Raw genomic sequence first — 21,152 nt, 5'->3', positions numbered from 1 at the left:
GTGAAGGAGGAAGAGAGAGGGAGTGAGAGTAGTATGCATATAGAAAAAGACATGTTTGCAAAGGACAAGGACATTTGCAATAATATTAAAATCAAATGAAATTTTATTTGTCACATACACATGGTTAGCAGATGTTAATGCGAGTGTAGCGAAATGCTTGTGCTTCTAGTTCCGACCATGCAGTAAAATCTAACAAGTAATCTAACAATTTCACAACAACTACCTCATACAAACAAGTGTAAAGGAATAGATAATTATATGTACATAAAAATACATGGATGAGCGATGGCCGAACGGCATAGGCAAGATGCAGTAGATGGTATAGAGTACCGTATATACATATGAGATGAGTAATGTAGGGTATGTAAACATGATACATTTATTTTTTTTACATCCAATTTTTCAATATTAAAGTGGCTAGAGATTTGAGTCAGTATGTTGGCAGCAGCCACTCAATGTTAGTGATGGCTGTTTAACAGTCTGATGGCCTTGAGATAGAAGCTGTTTTTCATTCTCTCGGTCCCTGCTTTAATGCACCTGTACTGACCTCACCTTCTGGATGATAGCGGGGTGAACAGGCAGTGGCTCGGGTGGTTGTTGTCCTTCAGGATCTTTTTGGCCTTCCTGTGGCATCGGGTGGTGTAGGTGTCCTGGAGGGCAGGTAGTTTGCCCCCGTTGACGCGTTGTGCAGACGTCACTACCCTCTGGAGATCCTTACGGTTGTGGGCGGAGCAGTTGCCGTTCGAGGCGGTGATACAGCCCGACAGGATGCTCTTGATTGTGCATCTGTAAAAGTTTGAGTGTTTTGGTGACAAGCCAAATTTCTTCAGCCTCCTGAGGTTGAAGAGGTGCTGTTGCGCCGCCTTCACCACGCTGTCTTTGTGGGTGGACCATTTCAGTTTGTCCGTGATGTGTATGCCGAGGATCTTAACACTTTCCACCTTCTCGACTACTGTCCCGTCGATGTGGATAGGGGGCTGCTCCCTCTGCTGTTTCCTGAAGTCCACGATCATCTCCTTTGTTTTGTTGACGTTGAGTGTGAGGTTATTTTTTTTACACCACACTCCGAGGGCCCTCACCTTCTCCCCGTAGGCCGTCTCGCCGTTGTTGGTAATCAAGCATACCACTGTAGCGTTGTCTGCAAACGTAATGATTGAGTTGGAGGTGTGCATGGCCACGCAGTCATGGGTGAACAGGGAGTACAGGCGAGGGCTGAGAACGCACCCTTGTAGGGCCCTAGTGTTGAGTATCAGCGGGGTGGAGATGTTGTTTCCTACCCTCACCACCTGGGGCGGCCTGTCAGGAAGTCCAGAACCCAGTTGCAAAGGGCGGAGTTCAGAACCAGGGTCTCGAGCTTAATGACGAGTTTGGAGGGTATTATGGTGTTAAATCCTGAACTGTAGTCGGTGAACAGCATTCTTACATAGGTATTCCTCTTGTCCAGATGGGTTAGGGCAGTGTGCAATGTGGTTGCGATTGTGTCGTCTGTGGACCTATTGGGGTGGTAAGCAAATTGGAGTCGGTCTAGGGTGACATGTAGGTTGGAGGTGATATGATCCTTGACTAGTCTCTCAAAGCACTTCATGATGACGGAGGTGAGTGCTACGGGGCGATAGTCATTTATCTCAGTTACCTTAGCTTTCTTGGGGACAGGAACAATGGTGGCCCTCTAGAAGCATGTGGGAACAGCAGACTGGGATAAGGATTGTTTGAAATTGTCCGTAAACACACCCACCAGCTGGTATGCGCATGCTCTGAGGACGGGGCTAGGGATGTCGTCTGGGCCGGCAGCCTTGCGAGGGTTAACATGTTTAAATGTTTTACTCACGTTGGCTGCGGTGAAGGAGAGCCCACAGGTTTTGATCGCGGGCCGTGTCAGTGGCACTGTATTGTCCTCAAAGCGAGCAAAGAAGTTGTTTAGTTTGTCTGGGAGCAAGACATCGTGGTCCGTGACGGGGCTGGTTTTCTTTTTGTAGTCCGTGATTGACTGTAGACCCTGACACATATCTCTCATGTCTGAGCTGTTGAATTGCGACTCTACTTTGTCTCTATAATGACGCTTAGCTTGTTTGATTGCCTTGCGGAGGGAATAGCTACACTGTTTGTCTTCGGTCGTGTTTCAAATCTCCTTGCCCTGATTAAAAGCAGTGGTTCGCACTTTCAGTTTTGCGCGAATGCTGCCATCAATCCACTGTTTCTCGTTGGGGAAGATTTTGATAGTCGCTGTGGGTACAACATCACCAAGGCACTTGCTAATAAACACGCTCACCGAATCAGCGTATTCATCAATGTTGTTGTCCGACGCTATGTGGAACATATCCCAGTGTACAAGATCGACGCAATCTTGAAGCGTGGAATCGGATTGGTCGGACCAGCGTTGAACAGACCTGAGCAGGGGCGGTTCCTGTTTTATTGTCTGTCTATAGGCTGGGAGCAACAAAATGGAGTCGTGGTCAGATTTTCCGAAAGGAGGGCGGGGGAGGGCGTTATATGCATCGCTGAAGTTAGAATAACAATGATCCAGGGTTTTGCCAGCCTGGGTCGTGCATTTGATATGCTGATCAAATTTAGGGAGCCTTGTTTTCAGATTAGCCTTGTTAAAGTCCCCAGCTACAATAAATGCAGCCTCAGGATATGTGGTTTCCAGTTTACATAGAGTCCAATGAAGTTCTTTCAGGGCCGTCGATGTGTCTGCTTGGGGGGGAATATACACGACTGTGATTATAATCGAAGAGAATTCTATTGGTAGATAATGCGGTCGGCATTTGATTGTAAGGAATTCTAGGTCAGGTGAACAAAAGGACTTAAGTTCCTGTATGTTGTTATGATCACACCAAGTCTTGTTAATCATAAGGCTTACAGTATGACTTAATTGAGAGATTGTGCTTTTTGACGATTAACGTACGGTTAATCATCAGTACGTTTCATCACAATTGAAATCGATACAGACTCGTTCTAATGACATATTCATTGTAACTTCGTAGAATGACAATCAAAGTGTTTTAAACAAAATGCTTGCGAGGGCTCGCTGTAGGTTGTCGCAAAATGCATGACTTATCAAAGAATAAAAGGTAACATCTCTCCACGTGGTATGGAAATCTTATTTGGACAAATGTGCCATTTAAATCACTCTTCTGTCCAACAACATACATACACAGTAAGCCACTCAAACGGGTTCAGTTTATTTTGAGAAGTAGTTCCACAAAGTCACCACAGAATGGCAATCACACCGTATGTTCCACATAGAGATGGACAGTACAGGATGTCCGTGAGTACACGGGGATGCTGTAACAATAGTCCTCCCCCTCCACCTTGTCTCCCCATTCCATTAATGTCATTAAAGGAAGACAATGTCAATATCTATGACGATAAAGGTTTTAAAGCAACGGCAGAACCGAGAAAAGCATCAAATCGAGCAAGTTACCCTGAATAATCCCTTATTTTTTTCTTACAAACAGTAAATTACAAACCAACGAGTACACAACAGCGATGATAGCTGTAACAGATTTGATTGATGATACCATGTCAAAGATATCAACCAGAAAGACATTGGCATTGCTCAATGTTAGTTACAATGTTAGTTACATATGCATATATATGACAATCGTTACACATGCATTTCTTTATTAAAATGTTAAGATGCATACGTTTTTTTTGTTGTCACATGATGAACAAAGTCAAGTTCGCTAGACCGACAACATATCAAAATAAAAGGCAGAGATAGAGAGAATCTGAGTGAAAATAAACCACCAGATCACCTGAACAAGAGAAGAAACATCTCCCGTTGTTACATCAGAACTTCAAGCCTGGCTTCCCATGATGAGAAATATGAGAGGGAAGTACATACATACGAAGTAACTTGTGGAATAGACACCGGCCGGAATGCGGTTTTAACCAATCATCTTTCAGGATTAGACCCACCCGTTGTATACATATGCAGTATTACATACATAAAAAACCTTGAATGCATCTTTGACAACTTATCACATAGTGACATCGGAGATGTTTATCATTTGATTATTCATTTCACTGTTGTTGCTGCGCGTGGAGAGGCTTCCTGTGTCGTCAATGGTGTGCATAGAGAAGAACAGATTCCGCCCTCTCCACTCCAACGCCATCGTTGTCAAGGTCAATCAACGTACGATCTTGGTGACCGTGAAAGACTAGACTTAGACGAGGTCAACTTCTCCCTCGTCGTTTCAGAGTTCCCTAGCTTTGACGATCCATGATCCATGTCACAGTCCCTCTACATTTGACCCCTAGCCGTGCTGAATCGTCGTTGTTTTTTTGCTATCCACGGTGACGCCTTCATTCACACCTTTGTCCAAGTACAGAATAACGAACACAGAGATCCCAGACAACGATTAGAAAGTAAGAAAAAGTCCAGGAGACTCTTGACTGACTGAGATGTCTAATTCACACTACAGGGCCAACCCAAACCATACTGTGCTGGCCAGGATATTTTATTTTCACATTGTCCTTTTTTCATTCCAGCAACTACAGTAGATCGGTAACCAGGCCAGTGTGATACAGCTTGGCTTGACTTGGCTATGTTTGTCTCAGTAGTGTGAAAAGGGTAATAGTGTGCTTTAGTGGACCAACGTTGGAACTATAAGGTGTCCAAACTGTAGCCAGGGGCCACAGGGTTGGGCCTCTGTCCTTAATGTGGTTAACCCCTCGAGGTCTGTCTCTGGTGAAGGAATCCATGGTGAGAAGTCACTGTCTACTTTATGCTAGTGTTTTTTGATGTTGCGAGGGATGGTGGGGGAGTGAGGTGTCCATGAGTGTGTTTAGATTCAATGCATGAACACACACACACACACACACACAGAAATGTACACAATGCACACACGCTTGCAAGCATGCACACACAGACACGTCTTGTCAGTATCCGTTGATCCTGCATGCAGAACAGTCCATGATTGTCCACACAGTCCAGTGGTAGAGCTTCAGGGAGGGATTGTTGCCATGCTGAGTATAACTCATCACAGCCAATCTCTCTTTCCTCCAGGGAAATCTCTGCTGTCCATCCCTGCAAGTCTGGCATCCCATGGTAGTCTTTTAAGCTCTATGGGCAGTTCTCTGTCATAAAAACAGCCTGGGTAGTCTCTCTCTCAAAGTTCCCTAAACAAACCCTAACTCCTAGACCTAGACACTGCTTGATATGCTCGACTTAGACTTGAATAGATGAGTAAAGTGATACAATCTCAAATTAACCTATTCCTTTTGCTACAATTGGAGTTTTTGCCATATTTCTCACACTAATAGTTTTTTTCATCTCCATGATGGAACATTTGAATATTATGAAATTAAATTGAAAAAATTCTGGCATTCATAAATAAAACCTTAGTGTAAGGGCACCCCGAAAAGAAGGAGGAAACTCTCTATGTCCTCGAGAGCTACTGGGATGTGCATGTCTTTGTTCCAGCACGAACACACCCGATGACACTTATTGTCGTCCAGACTGCATTAGGCTGGAGCTGGAGCAAAAGCCCGCACACCCAGTAGTTGGTATTTGATAACCCCTGATAACCACTCTTTAGAGTAGGGGCTATAGTTTGTTTGAGACTGTGCCGCAGAAATCTCTCTGTGTAGCTTTCAAGTCACTCAAAGTCAAAGGTCAAAGGGCACAGAGCAGGGTTTAGAGAATAATCCAGACGGATGGTTATCTTGTGTGACTGTCACCAAGGAAAAGTGACTCACTTGACTGCCAGCCATACTTTTGCACATGTGACAGGACATCAGTTTGTTAGACCAGAGAGACATCCAGGGAACATAGGAGTGAGTGTCGTACTGTAGGAGTGAGTCTTGTCTCTTTTTTTCAGTCTTTCTTCACAGCTCCATGCTTTGGGGTTCATGGATGGAGACATTTGGAGACACGCTTACAGACAAACACACAAAAGCACACGTGCACACACGTATTTGTATGCAAAATGTATGCACACACGAACACTCGCTCACACACAAATACAAATACACACAGGAGGATAAGGGGAGGTACAGACACCCACTGTCATCACCTACAGACATCGGACAAGTACACAGAGAAAGACCGTCAAGATGGATCCTTTTGTGCTTTAACGTCATGGTGTGCCAGTTTGCATCAGAGCAACAACCACCATTATAAAAATCTATAGCAGGTGACTTACCCAACTTGTCCTTGTCATTTGGGTACTTTGTATAGGAAATCAGGGATGCAGAGGAGGGTAAACACATGCTAACACTGTTAACGCACTTTGGTGAATACTGTTTTCACACCTATTACGCTAAATTAGCGCTGTTAATACTCACTATTAGGGCTGTTAGTACTGTTAGCGCTGCTGGTACTGTTAGCACTATTAGGGCTGTTAGTACTGTTAGAACTGTTGGTACTGGTACCATTGTTAGTACTGTTAGCACTATTAGGGCTATTAGTACTGGTAGCGTTGTTGGTACTGGTACCATTGTTAGTACTGTTAGCACTATTAGGGCTATTAGTACTGGTAGCGCTGTTGGTACTGGTACCATTGTTTGTACTGTTAGCACTATTAGAGCTGTTAGTACTGTTAGCACTATTAGAGCTGTTAGAACTGTTAGCACTATTGGTAGCTGTTAGAACTGTTAGTACTGTTGGCACTGGTACCATTGTTAGTACTGTTAGCACTGGTACCATTGTTTGTACTGTTAGCATTGTTAGCGCTGTTGGTATTGTTAGCGTAGTTAATGCTCGAAACAGTCGTGGGTAACAACACATGTGGAATGTGTCTGAAAGTGGACGTGGCGAAAGAAGTGGGTTGATCAACACAAGTGGGTATATGGAAAGAAAATCATTCAATTGGGCAGATTTGTTGCTGCTAAAGACCGTTTTGCGTGGCTGACTGGGCTGCACGAGGAGTGTGTAAGCCAGTGCTTATGCGTTGTTGTTGTATCGAGGTGTCTGCCAACCTGAGGTGCTTCCCACTGGGCAGCCGTGTTGCTAGCAGTAGCTAAAGTGGCAATTTTTTGCCCTCCCATTATTTTATTACAAGTGCGATAGCAGCCTACACAATAAATAACTAATATTGATAACTATCTAGATGTCACCTTGATACAACCTACTCAATAGGGACGGCATGAACGGCAACAATACCGGGTCTGTCGCTTCCGCTTGCTAAGCACTTTTGTCCCGCAATGGCGTGTGAAGTAGCTACCTAGTGTAGCCAGCATCAGGTTGACAGTCACATCATTAGTACTTTTAATAAAAAATTCAAAGTTGTCAGTTTTATTCACTGAAAATATAAAATTATTTGTAGCAGTGAAATACCATTTGCGCTCATCTTCTGGCTTCAAAACTGAATTCCAAACACCTGCGGTATGGTAGTTGCATGGTAAGAAACTAAAAACAACACCGCTCAGTCAAAACCATCTAACCAATAAGAGAGAGCTGATGTTACACCCACTTTATTCGCCGCAGCCACTTTCAGAGACACGCCAAGTATGCAGTTTCCCATACTTCCTAAGACTGTTATAGCAGTTAGCATTAGCGTTGCTAGACGCCAGTCATCTCAACCGACGTTCGGCACCTTTTTCAACTGCATCCCGAGTAGAAACAACCTGGTGACTACAACGTTCGTAACAAGACCTTGTTGGGCAAAGGTGCTTACAGACTGTTCCAGTATTGTAGTTACAGTGCAGGTAAGAGATTCTACACTATTAATGTGTACATCTGAATGACTGAAATGCAAGTGACTTCACAATATTGAGGGCTAAGGTCAAATTTGTTCGCACCTTCACATTAAACATTTCAATGAGGGACATTTTCACAAATGTACTTACTTAGAAAAAAAGCTACATTGGGATAATTACCTACTATTGTGATTTTGTATTATAATTAATATTATTATTATATCATCATTATCCGTATCATTATTGCATGTTTTATCACTTATTACTTTATTACATTATTATTGATTTATTTCTTCACCATTCACTGATTATCATTTAATAATTGCGATAAAGTGTGTGTGTATGTCAGTCACTGCGGGGGGGCCTCCGGAGGGGCTCCTTGCTGCGTGAGCGTGTGCCAGTACTCAACTTTCTTGCCGATGTGTTTGAGACACTCAAACCAATGTTTCAGCCTCACTCCCTTGGCATTTATGCCCAGTTCAACTCCGCCTGTGAGAGAGGGAGGGAGAAGGTGGAAGGGAGAGAGACAGACAGAGAGAGAGAGATAAAAAGAGAAACAAAGGGAGAGGAAGAAGGAGAGAAGAGAAAGAGAAAGGAAATCTTTAGTCAGGTAGGTGAGTCATCAAGAAAAACATATATTTTACATGAACAACTAGGCGACAGACATTCAGACAGACAGATAGACAGACATACAGACAGACCCAAAGAGAATCACACAGAGAGACACGGGGAGAGAGAACAGCAAGAAAAAGGAGAGAGAGAAATACAGAGTCATCACTGCGGGGGGTAGAGGTTTTCCTGGCTGTGATTGCATAGTTGATGGAGTGTGAAGTTTTTAACACAGTATTTAACAGACGCCGGCTTTCACAACCCCTCAAACACGCTCAATAGCTCATGTGTGGCCCCACTAAGCCTTGGTATTAAACTCAGATACAGTGAGAGGTATGGGGCAGGTTAATACTGTTCTCTTACATAACTCGCACTCCCTCGGAACCAGACATATACACATCAACACACAGTCCTCACAAGTACAGTAACACGAACACACACAGATCCCACTGGGCACAGACGTTAATTCAACATCTATTCCACGATGCTTCAACGTAATTTCATAGAAATAATGTGGAAACAACGTTGACTCAACCAGCGCGTGTCCAGCAGGATGTGTGTAATTGTATGTGCGCAAACACACCTCGCGCCCAAGTTTCAGAGAGCAAGTGTGTTTGGATAGTCGTCTCACGTACCTTCCTAATGACCCCTTCTCATTTTTGCCACCAATGAACACTGACACACACACACAGTGGTACACACACCTGACCTGTTTGCCCAGTTTGTCTAGGCCCACCTAATGACCTTCTATACCATACTTCATGAGCCCGGGGGGGTGTGGGTGACAAATGGAGGGTGATTGTGTGACCCGGCGTGATGGATGAGGGAGAACCTGATGGGGGCTGTTCCACTCCCTTTCTCTTTTCCTCCTCTTCTATTCCTCCCCATTCTCCTCCTTCCTCCACACCTCTGTCTTTGTGCAAAATGAGAGGTCCAGTCCACCCATCAATTGCTCTTACAAATCAGGGGGGACACTGCTACTCTCTCTCCGTCTCTCCTCCTCTCTCTCTCTGCCTTCCATAATTACTCTATTTCTTTTTCATTTTTCTGTCCCTGGCTTCTCATCTTCTTCCTCCATCATTCTTCCTGGCCTTTACAGAGAGTATTTGACAGCACATTTGCTTCTCCCTCTGCTCTATCCGTCTTTTTTCCTCTCGGTCACTCCCCACTTTCTCTTCCCCATCTTCCTCCTGTCTCACTCTGTCTCTCTCTCTGTCTCTCGCTCTGTCTCTCCCAGTATCACAGTCATTTTCCGCAGTGATAACAGATCTAGGCCATCGTGTATGTTGGCCATTACACCATAACGATAACAGTCATGGGAGAGGTTAGCCAGAGCAGTGTGTTAGAGCGATGGCCTTTTTCCTCTTTTCTTCTGGCACGGGTAATAACTCACAAACGTTATGTCCCCAGCTTGAGAGAGAGAAAGAGAGATGTAGGGAGAGAGAGAAAGAGAGAGAGAGAGGGGGGGGGAAGAGAGAGAGAGAGAGAGGGAGAGAGAGAGAGAGAGAATGAAGGAGAATGAGTGGGTGTCAGTGTGAAAGAGAGAGTGGGTTTGAGATAAATAGAAAGGGTGAGTTGGAGAAAGAGAGAGAGAGACTCAGCCTGCTACAGGGAACCTCCAGATTGGAGTAAAACACATTGATCTCAAGGCCTTCGAGCTCCCTGGGAGACAATCCATTCTGCCCCAGCTGCCTCCCCACCGGTTCTCCCTGTGATATACGTTACACGTCGGGCCAGAGCTGTTTAGTGCCTCACAAAGCAGTGTGAATCTGACGTGTCACCCCGTTGAGGGATTGAGGACAACTTTCTGTCGCTCTCGTTTTCATTTCCCAATGCTCTTGCTTCTTCACATACGGCCCCCGCAGTCCTTTCCCTCTTTTCTGCTCATTTTCATTTCATTCCCCTTTTCAGTTCTTCCATCCTTTCACTATTTATTCTCCTCCTTTCACTCCCTCCCTCTCTTTTACCTATGACGTCATCGCTCCCTCCCTCTCTTTTACCTATGACGTCATCGCTCCCTCCCTCTCTTTTACTTATGACGTCATCGCTCCCTCCCTCTCTTTTACCTATGATGTCATCGCTCCCTCCCTCTCTTTTACCTATGACGTCTTCGCTCCCTCCCTCTCTTTTACCTATGACGTCATCGCTCCCTCCCTCTCTTTTACCTATGACGTCATCGCTCCCTCCCTCTCTTTTACCTATGACGTCATCGCTCCCTCCCTCTCTTTTACCTATGATGTCATCGCTCCCTCCCTCTCTTTTACCTATGACGTCATTGCTCATCACACTGCGGCCCGCGTTGCTTTCCTCCTCGCACCCACAAATTCTATTACATTATTTTCTGTAGCTATATTTCTCTCTCGCTAACTCTCCTCCTTTCCCTCACTCCCCCTTTCTCTTACCTATGAAGTCGTTGCTCATCCCCAGATCGTAGTCCCATACGGAGATCTCCAGGGTTTTCTTCGCCAGCTGGTCGTGCGGAACTTCATACACAAACTCCTGTAATGAACAGAGGTAGAAAGAGAGAAAGGTATTCATGTACTGACACTTAGTGGAAAGTCATTCAGATGATGTTTAATATTGATTGTGAAACATGCATTGACTTAAATTCACGTTGATGGTATGGTAGGTAGGTAAGTAGTATTGAAGGAGATGGAAAATGTATTCAAATTATTGCACATACTGTATAAAGTACTGGAATCAAATTATGGATTTAAATGCATGGGACAATATTCTTACACAAATGCATGAGAATGGGTAAGCTATAGCTCTCCATCACTTCCAAGGGCATAGAATTCAACTTCAACAAACAACATTAATATGATATATTATATATCTTGCTCATCTGGTTGCTACATGTGAGTCAGAGAAATGGGTTGCCAGGTACAGATGTAGGATCTACATTTGATCGCTGAGGATTTTCCTGCAAACTTGTAGTGTATTTGAGTTTTAAAAATGCTTCTAAAGTTTGTGATTTCCACTTTGAAATGTCACAGTTGATTTGCCCTAACGAACAACGTCTCAACCCATACAAAAATGTTCATGAATTATAATCCACCAAATAATTCACGTTTATTGTTGCTAAGGATTATTTTCCTGCAGTAGCAAACGGCCAAAATTAAGAACCTACATCTTTATGTGTTTATGGGAAGAATGATAGATATTGCTTCACTGGAAGTTTGCCAGGTATTGGTTTATGTATTAGGGAGAGTGATTTGTAGTGCTTGGAGCGGGTGGAAGTACCTCATTAAACTCGGGATTGAGCGTTTTCTTCTTCACTGTGGTTTTGTACTTGGACTTTTTCCCCATATCAGGCTGCAGCACACTGGGAGAGAGAGGGGGAGAAAAGAGCGAGGGAGATATCGAGAGAAAGGGAAGGAGGGGATGAGAGTGTGAAAGAGAAGGAGGCACAGCGAGAGAGTTAGAGGGCAAGGGAGAGCACAGAGGAGAAAGAGAGCAAGCAAAAGCGAGATCGAGAGGGAGAGGGAGAGAGAGATATGAAGGGAGAGCAGGAGAATGAGAAAAATATGGAATCTTAATTGGACAGTTGACACAGCATGACGACTGAAAATGCCGCTTTTCCCCTATATTTCTGACACAGGTCTTTTATTGTTTCTGAAACATCAAAGCAAATTATCTTCCATTTAGTCTTCGGCCCCAGCATGACATTAAACCCCACCAGAACGAGGGAGGAAAATAGAACAAAGAGAGACAAAGAAAAGAGAAACAAATTCAGAGCCGAAAACTTTCATTTCATTTTTTTGGGGAGAGGGCGAGAGAAATCGGTGATGAGAGAGTCAGAGACTCAAAAGCTCAAGCCAAGAGGGGGACAGACGGCTTCCCAGAAGGCCATTGGTTTTTATTGGAGAAGTCATCAGCATAAATTCAAGCAGCGAAGTCATGATGTTCTAGCGGGGGAGAGATATCTCACTCTCCAACGCCACCCACCTTCAGCACAACGTCAATAACACATACTCAATGACAAGCCAACAGATGTGCTGCTAGGGTTGGGGTTTGTTCACATCAACAAGACAGGCGGGAGGGAGAGAGGGATGAGAGAGAGAAAGAGGTCGTAGCAGAGAGTTCTCAACCAACCCAGTGAAAGAAACAAACAAATTGGATTTGTTGGAAAAGAGGGATAAAGGGTGGTTTATTGAAAGAAATATATAGAAAGATGGAAGAGGACTGGCCACCCCTCGGAGCCTGGTTCCTCTCTAGGTTTCCTCCTAGGTTCCTGCCTTTTTCTGGTGAGTTTTTCCTAGCCACTGTGCTTCTACATCTGCATTGCTTGCTCTTTGGGTTTGTCGGCTGAGTATCTGTACAAGCACTTTGTGACAACTTTTGATGTAAAAAGGACTTCATAAAACAAATTGGAATTTGATTGATTGAGATAGAGAAAGAGAGTCCTCAACCAACGCAGTGAAAGAGAGAAAGAAATTGGGTTCGAGAAAATACAAGCTAGGAGAAAAATGAAGGCAGAGAGGGATGGAGGGAGAGAGACAGAAGAGTGAAAAAACGAGAAAAACAGCCGATTTCACACAGAGACAGAGGATAGAAAAACAGAGTGACAGGTGGAAAGCGGGGAGAGAAAGGAGCAAAACAAACCGCCCAGTTTCGAGACTCACACATCCACACAGCACAGGCCGAGATGACAGTTTGCTCACTCAGCACCAGAGGGACTGGCGGCATCCCAAATAGCATCCTATTCCCTACATAGTGTACTACCTTTGAACAGAACCCTATGGGCCATGGTGCACTATACAGGGAATATGCTGCCATTTGGCATGTAGAGAAACTGAAACCCTTGTTTCCAATATATAATGTCCCTTCATGGTCTCTGGTTTGAAGCGATTACTAAACGCTCTAATATCTTAGTTCATCTGTATTAACGGAGAGAGGAAAATAGAGGAAAGGCGAGTAGGCAACACACCAGCACTACTGAAGAGGTTCATATTGGTCTTTAAAATGTTGATGGAACGTTGCTCTAACATTTCTGTTTATCTGTATCCAAGAAGAGAGGGAAAATAGAGGAAAGGGAGGCAACCCACCTAGAGCAACTGACCCAGAGGTCAATATTGATCTTCAAGGCAGTGATGGAATAGCCTCTTGGTCGCTCGAAACAGGGTTGAGGGGGTTGTGCGGGTGATTGTGATTTTGATACATGCTTAAGTGAATTGTAAAGGCCAGTAGTAGGCGGCTCAAACCATAGGAGCCAATCGTATGTCGGAAAGATAGGAAAAGGCCCCCTGGACATTTGTAATGAGAAGTTAATCAGCACAGAATTAAGTGCAACATAATATACATATGCATATCTGTGGTTATTATAAGAGTGCCGGAGTCAGGAACCTCCTAGTCCAAGATCTCCAGCCATCAAATCTTGGATGAGCTACTGGGTGTGCAGGATCAATGATGATCATACTCTTGTTAAAATAACCTGTGTCGTTGCTAATGCTACTGACAGTATTGACATGCTTGATTGACATGACATGACGAGTGGGACCCTACCCTGTGAGGGTATATAGGCGCCTACCACATTGTTCCTACTTAAGGCTCTAACAAAGGCGATTCATGCCGAAACGTAAGACTATTGGTTGTTTCTCTCATCAATATATCTATTCAATTTACCCAGCAACAGAGTGTCATGGTTCCTCCTGGCACCAGAGGGCGGCATAGACCGCCCTAGAGACTTTTATCGGACTCGGGTATGTCTTGTTATTTCATGATTGTGTCCCTGTTAAAAGAGGTGTATTGTCTGTGGTCCTTCGTGTGTTTGTTTCCTGAGTGAGTTTGAGACTTAGTGTTTGTTGCTTTTCAAGTGTACTGTGATCCTGCGGCTACCTGTTCTCAGTAAAGTGTTTTTTTTTATCCTTAAACCACTGATTCCTTGCCTGGTCTCTTCTCTGCACCTGGGTCCAACCTTACCACATCACACATAGTGCTCCCTTTTCTTTATTCTCCCGTATAGTCAACAGTTGATGTATCCTGGGGTAAGGAATGTTTTTTTTGGAGCGAATGTTGATTTGTTTGAAACTGACATCCTTGTTTCACACAGCTCTGCTTCGTCTTTTTTGGGGGGCTCTGGTTGAAGGCCCCTGGACATTTTGTAATGAGAAGGTTATTAAGAGTCTGACTCCGAGAAGCCATTTGTCTTTCTCTTGCCTCCAGCTTTAGACTCGCTCATTGATGATTAGCATTTTTTTTTTGTCTCCCCTATCCCCCCTTAACAATGTTTTTGCTCTGAAATAGTGTCATGCATTGATCATTTTGACAATGCTGTCTCTTGTTCTCTTTCCTCGTTGTAGATGTGTTAGTGCTGGGTTGGAGCAAAAGCTTGCACACCCAATAGCTTTCCAGGACCAGAGTTGGAGACCCGCAGCCATAAGTTGTGCTGCATCTCAAATTGCAGCCAGCACACAAATCAACTTCCAGCTTAGTGTAATATAACTTCTTCATTGTAAAGGGTTTAAACACTGTTTCCCATGCTTGTTCAATGAACCATAAATCATTCATGAACATGCACCTGTGGAACGTTCGTTAAGACATTAACAGCTTACAGATGGTAGGCAATTAAGGTCACAGTTACGAAAATTTAGGACACTAAAGAGGCCTTTATACTGACTCAAAACACCAAAAGAAAGATGCCCAGAGTCCCTGCTCATCTGCATGAACGTGCCTTAGGCATGCTGCAATGATGCAAGAGGACTGCAGATGTGGCCAGGGCAATAAATTGCAATGTCCGCACTGTGAGACGCCTAAGATAGCGCTACAGGGAGACAGGACGGACAGCTGATCGTCCTCACAGTGGCAGACCACGTGTAACAACACGTACACAGGATCGATAAATCTGGACATCACACCTGCGGGACAGGTACAGGATGGCAACAACAACTGCCCGAGTTACACCAGGAACGCACAATCCCTCTATCAGTGCGCAGACTGTCCGCAATAGGCTGAGACAGGCTGGACTGAGGGCTTGTAAGACAGGTCCTCACCAGACATCACCGGCAACAACGTCGCCTATGGGCACAAACCCACCATCGCTGGACCAGACAGGACTGGCAAAAAGTTCTGGGGCGGTGTGTCACAGCATCATCGGACTGTGCTTGTTGCCATTGCAGGCAATCGCAACGCTGTGCGTTACAAGGAAGACATCCTCCTCCCTCATGTGGTACCCTTCCTGCAGGCTCATCCTGACATGACCCTCCAGCATGACAATGCCACCAGCCATACTGCTCATTCTGTGCGAGATTTCCTGCAAGACAGGAATGTCAATGTTCTGCCATGACCAGTGAAGAGCCCGGATCTCAATCCCATTGAGCAAGTCTGGGACCTGTTGGATCGGAGGGTGAGGGCTAGGGCCATCCCATTCAGTTTAATGGCTGAGTTGTTGAATCTTGTTATGTTCATACAAATATTTACACATGTTAAGTTTGCTGAAAATAAACCCAGTTGACAGTGAGGACGTTTCTTTTTTTTGCTGAGTTTACATACACACATGCTAAGTCCCTGACCTGGACTCCATCCTAGCTGGAGGGGTGCTTTCATCTTATCTATGAACATATGCAGGGCTCTAACTCCTCTTGCTCCACACTGAGATAGGATGCAGGCTGTTGGCCAGCCGACCAGCTTAGTGGAGTCTGCCACTAGCACAGTCAGTGTAGTCAGCTCAGCTATCCCCATTAGATCGAGTCCGTGCCTCGATCTAGGTTGGGCAAAACTAAACATGGCTGTGTTCGTCCTCCATCCCTGTCATTATTGAAAGATTGTGATCTCTAACATCTCAAAATAGGGCTACTTAATGTTAGATCCCTCACTTTCTAGGCAGTTATAGTCAATTAAGTCATCGCTGTTCATAATCTTGATGTGATTGGCCTGACTGAAACATGGCTTAAGCCTGATTAATTGACTTTGTTAATAAATCCTCATTAAATAGTTCACTTTTTTCTTTGTATTATCTTTTACCAGATCTAATGTGTTAAATTATCCTATATTCCTTTCACATTTCCACAAACTTCAAAGTGTTTCCTTTCAAATGGTAGCAAGAATATGCATATCCTTGCTATAGGCAGTTAGACTGAGGTATGTCATTTTAGGCAAAAATTTAAGGAAAAAAAAGGGGTCCGATCTTGGCGCACCGATCCCTTTAGCCGGATCATTTTCGTCAACATCCGCTGAATTGCAGAGCGCCAAATTCAAATTCATTTCTCTCAAATTTTGAGAGCAGCAACTCACTGCCTTCCTGAAGACAATGTATACATCTTGTGACCGTAGTGTACGTGTAGGCATGTCCGGCAATGTATGCAATGTATACAAAACGCTTCAGCCAGGATTTAGACCCCATCATAGCGCTGAGACTGCACTTGTGAAGGTGGCAAATGACCTTTTAATGGCGTCAGACCAAGGCTCTGCATCTGTCCTTTGTGCTCCTAGACCTTAGTGCTGCTTTTGACACCATCGATCACCACATTGTTTTGGAGAGATTGGAAACCTAAACTGGTCTACATGGACAAGTTTTGGTCTGGTTTAGATCTTATCTGTTGAAAATATATCAGATTGTCTCTGTGGACGGTTTGTCCTGTGAGTTTCAGTGTTCCTCAAGGTACCGTTTTAGGACCATTATTGTTTTCACTATATATTTTCACTCTCGGTGATGTCATTCAGGAAACATAATGTTAACTTTCACTGCTACGCAGACGATACACAGCTGTACATTTCGATGCAACATGGTGAAGCCCCAAAATTGCCCTCCCTGAAGCCTGTTTCAGACATAAGGAAGTGGATGGCGGCAAATGTTTTGCTTTTAAACTCGGACATAACAGAGATGCTAGTTCTAGGTCCCAAGAAACAAAGATCTTCTGTTGGATCTGACAATTTAATATTGATGGTTGTACAGTCGTCCCAAATAAAACTGTGAAGGACCCCGGCGTTATTCTGGACCCTGATCTCTCTTTTGACGAACATATCAAGACTGTTTCAAGGACAGCTGTTTTCCATCGTAGAAACATTGCAAAATCAGGAACTTTCTGTCCAAAAATGGTGCAGAAAAGTTCATCCATGCTTTTGTCACTTCTAGATTAGACTACTGCAATGCTCTACTTTCCGGCTACCCGAATAAAGCACTAAATAAACTTCAGTTAGTGCTAAACACGACTGCTCAAATCTTGACTCCAAACAATTGGACCACATTAGTTCAGTGCTAGCCTCTCTACACTGGCTTCCTGTTAAGGCTAGGGCTGATTTCAAGGTTTTACTGCAAACCTACAAAGCATTATATGGGCTTGCTCCTACCTATCTCTCTGATTTGGTCCTGCCGTACATACCTACACGTACGCTACGGTCACAAGACGCAGGCCTCCTTACTCTCTCTACAATTTCTAAGCAAACAGCTGGAGGCAGGGTTTTCTGCTATACAGCTCCATTTTTATGGAATGGTCTGCCTATCCATGTGAGAGACGCAGACTCGGTCTCAACCTTTAAGTCTTCATTGAAGACTAATTTCTTTAGTAGGTCCTATGATTGAGTGTAGTCTGGCCCAGGGGTGTGAAGGTCAATGGAATGGCACCGGAGCGACGAAGCGCCTTTGCTGTCTCTGCCTGGCCAGTTCCCCTCTCTCCACTGGGATTCTCTGCCTCTAACCCTATTACGGTGGCTGAGTCACTGGCTTACTGGTGCTCTTCCATGCTGTCCCCAGGAGGGGTGTGTCACTTGAGTGGGTTGAGTCACTGACGTGATCTTCCTGTACGGGTTGACGCCCCTCTCGGGTTTGTGTCGTGGGGGAGATCTTCAGGGGCTATACTCAGCCTTGTCTCAGGGTAGTAAGTTGGTGGTTTGAAGATATCCCTCGAGTGGTGTGGGGGCTGTGCCTTGGCAAAGTGGGTGGGGTTGTATCCTGCCTGGTTGGCCCTGTCCGGGGATATCGTCAGCCTCCAGTATTTATGCTGCAATAGTTTGTCGGGGGACGAGGGTCAGTCTGTTATATCTGGAGTATTTCTCCTGTCTTACCCTGTGTCCTGTGTGAATTTAAGTATGCTCCCTCTAATTCTCTCTCCCTCCCCTCCCGGAGGACCTGAGCCCTGGGACCATGCCTCAAGACTACCTGGCCAGATGACTCCTTTCTGTTTCCAGTCCACCTGCTCGTGCTGCTGCTCCAGTTTCAATTGTTCTGCCTGTGGCTATGAAACACTGACCTGTTCACCGGACATGCTACCGTGTCCCGGACCTGCTGTCTCGAACTTTGAACGCTCGGCTATGAAAAGCCAACTGACATTCACTCCTGAGAGGCTGACCTGTTGCGTCCTCTACAACCACTGTGATTATTATTATTTGACCATGCTGGTCTTCTATGAATGTTTGAACATCTTGGCCATGTACTGTTATTAAAGGGCTCCCGAGTGGCGTAGTGGTCTAAGGCACTGCATCTCAGTGCTAGAGGCATCACTGCAGGCACCCTGGTTTGAATCCAGGCTGTATCACAACCGGACATGATTGGGAGTCCCATAGGGCATCGCGCACAATTGGCCCAGCGTCGTCCGGTTTTGGCCGGTATAGGCCTTCATTGTAAATAAGAATTTGTTCTTAACTGACTATTCTAGTTAAATAAAAAATAAAGATACATTATTTTAATCTCCACCCAGCACAGCCAGAAGAGGACCGGCCACCCCTCGGAGCCTGCTTCCTCTAGGTTTCTTCCTAGGTTCCTACCTTTTCTAGGGAGTTTTTCCTAGCCACCGTGCTTCTACATCTGCATTGCTTGCTGTTTGGGTTTTAGGCTGGGTTTCTCTCTGTAGACCTTTCTGACATCGGCTGATGTAAAAAGGGCTTTATAAGTACATTTAATTGATACACTCCAGACAACTACTGCTGTGCAGGTGTGTCATACTGACCGAAGCAATGCATTCTGGGATGTTGGGGGCATAAGCGGATCTTAACTTCATAGCTTCCATAAAAGTAGGTTCAGTGACACACACACTGAGAAAGAGGCATCCACGCTCACTGCAGTTACTCTCCTACAGACAGTGACAATACGTCTGACAGGTGAGATTCACCCAGTCCGCATCCCAAATAGCATTCTATTCCCTAAAGCACTACTTTTGTCCCGAGCCATATGGGCCCTGGTGAAAAGTAGTGCACTGTTTAGGGAATAGGGTGCCATTTGGGATGCACTTCTTGTTTGTTTCAGAGCATCAATTCTGCTCAGTTGCTGATCACTGACTCCCTGAGCAGACTGACTGATCTACAAATCACTTTTGCCTCCTAAATAACTACTGTAATTCGTAAATCAGTCATATCTAGATTGATGCTCTCAAACATAGCCAACTAGTCAGGGTCACAGTTTGCAAGTGCAGGGGCAGCACTTCTAACTAAAAGTTACACATTGCCATGAGGGGAAAATGATGATGAAACGCTTTTAACCTAAAACATATTTTCTTTACTTGAGTGAGAGCTGCGCCTTTCCCCTCCTGTGTAAACCGTACATTTCAGCTGCACCTCCACTCGGTGTTGAGTCTTACCCTACATACTCAGGTTCGAGTATGCCTTTAAACCACCATCACTAACAGTACAGGCAAATAGTTACTCTCTTTGAGGAACAACAAAAGAACAGAGACGAGCGCGACGGAATTCGCCAAAATAGGATCAAACAGAACACCTCGCTCTGAGGCAATACAACGATAACAGCAGCCGCTGTTGAAACACTCCGCTGCTTCTGATTCTACCGGCCAGCTTGACTGAACACACTTCAAACACACAGGACAACTCCCCACAGTAACAGAAGAGAGACTGCGTCTCGAACACAGCTCAGACATAATAGGCTACTAACTAAACAGCAGGTGTTGAATGTCAGAGATTTGAGACTGTGAAAGAAGAGCGTCTCCATCGCAGCTCAGACGCAAGGCGTTTCAAAGACAGAAATGAGAGACTAGAAGAGAAAAGAGACTTGAACGCAACTCAGACAGAATACTACTTACTCACATGGAGTGGGTGTCGTAAACAAACAATTTGATTTGTGACTGTGAAATAAGAGAGTGCATCGAACGTAACACAGATACTAAACTGCACGTCAAAGACAGCAAAAAATATGAGAAACTCTCAAATAATAGAGTGCCTAAAATAAGATTTGTGACTGTAAAATGAGAGAGTTCTGACATAATAAACAACAGATACTGCATGTCAAAGATTTTAAATAAAAAATAAAAAAAAGAGATTAAAGATCAAATAAAAAAGCGGGGAAAATGAGAGAAAAACAATCTCTTGGCTCCAGAACTCTATTGCGCCATACATCAAAATAGAGAGGCAGATAAGACACCCAGCTCCGGCTCAAAAGAGCAGGAACAAATCAATGAACAGCAAAAAGTGGAGAAAAAAAACGAGGAAAGGGAGAGAAAACAAATCACCAAAAGCAGCTCGCTCTGTCTGTCACGGGTCTGCTTACAGCCTCCCTGCTCCGTTTCTTTATCTGAATCTAGCCTTGACTGAAAAAAGTTTGCTTCACAGCTCAATAATCTCAATGGGGAAGGTGGAGGAGTGGCATGAGTTTCAGGGAGTCGTGAATGAGATTATATGTAGTTAGCGATAGACCTCTTTGTCCCATTGACTAACCTCTTCTCTTCATCTTTCGGGGTTTAGATTGAGCTCCTACTTCCTACATATTTCCCTACATCTCAAAAGGGATGGGGGAGGAATGTATATGAGGGAGCCATGAATGAGAATGAGGATATGTGTCGTCATTTATAAACCTATTTTCCTCTCGACTAACACCATCTCTCCATCCTTAGGCCCGCTGACTTCCCAGATACAGTCACAGATATTGTGTGATTCCATAAACTCAATCCCTCATATGTGGACTGGTGATGCATTAAACATATCTATATCGCTCCAATGCACCTCTCTCTCTCAACATC

General features: G+C 44.5%; 1 protein-coding gene across 1 annotated transcript in view; it reads right to left on the bottom strand.

Annotated features, from left to right (window-relative positions):
* Positions 1-6,599: 6,599 nt before the first annotated feature.
* The window catches only part of LOC115137286 (double C2-like domain-containing protein beta), a 46,737-nt gene continuing 32,184 nt past the window's right edge, over positions 6,600-21,152 (bottom strand). The window contains exons 9-11 of the mRNA XM_029673514.2: positions 11,497-11,578; positions 10,656-10,752; positions 6,600-8,133 (exon numbers count right to left, since the gene is read on the bottom strand). Of these exons, the coding sequence (XP_029529374.1) occupies positions 7,994-8,133; positions 10,656-10,752; positions 11,497-11,578 (319 nt within the window). The 3' untranslated portion in view covers positions 6,600-7,993. The remainder of the gene's footprint in view (positions 8,134-10,655; positions 10,753-11,496; positions 11,579-21,152) is intronic.

This window comes from Oncorhynchus nerka, linkage group LG11, assembly GCF_034236695.1.
Source record: "Oncorhynchus nerka isolate Pitt River linkage group LG11, Oner_Uvic_2.0, whole genome shotgun sequence".
NCBI classification, from domain to species: domain Eukaryota; kingdom Metazoa; phylum Chordata; class Actinopteri; order Salmoniformes; family Salmonidae; genus Oncorhynchus; species Oncorhynchus nerka.
Note: the sequence above shows the minus strand (reverse complement) of the source record. Positions and strands in the feature narration are given on the sequence as shown.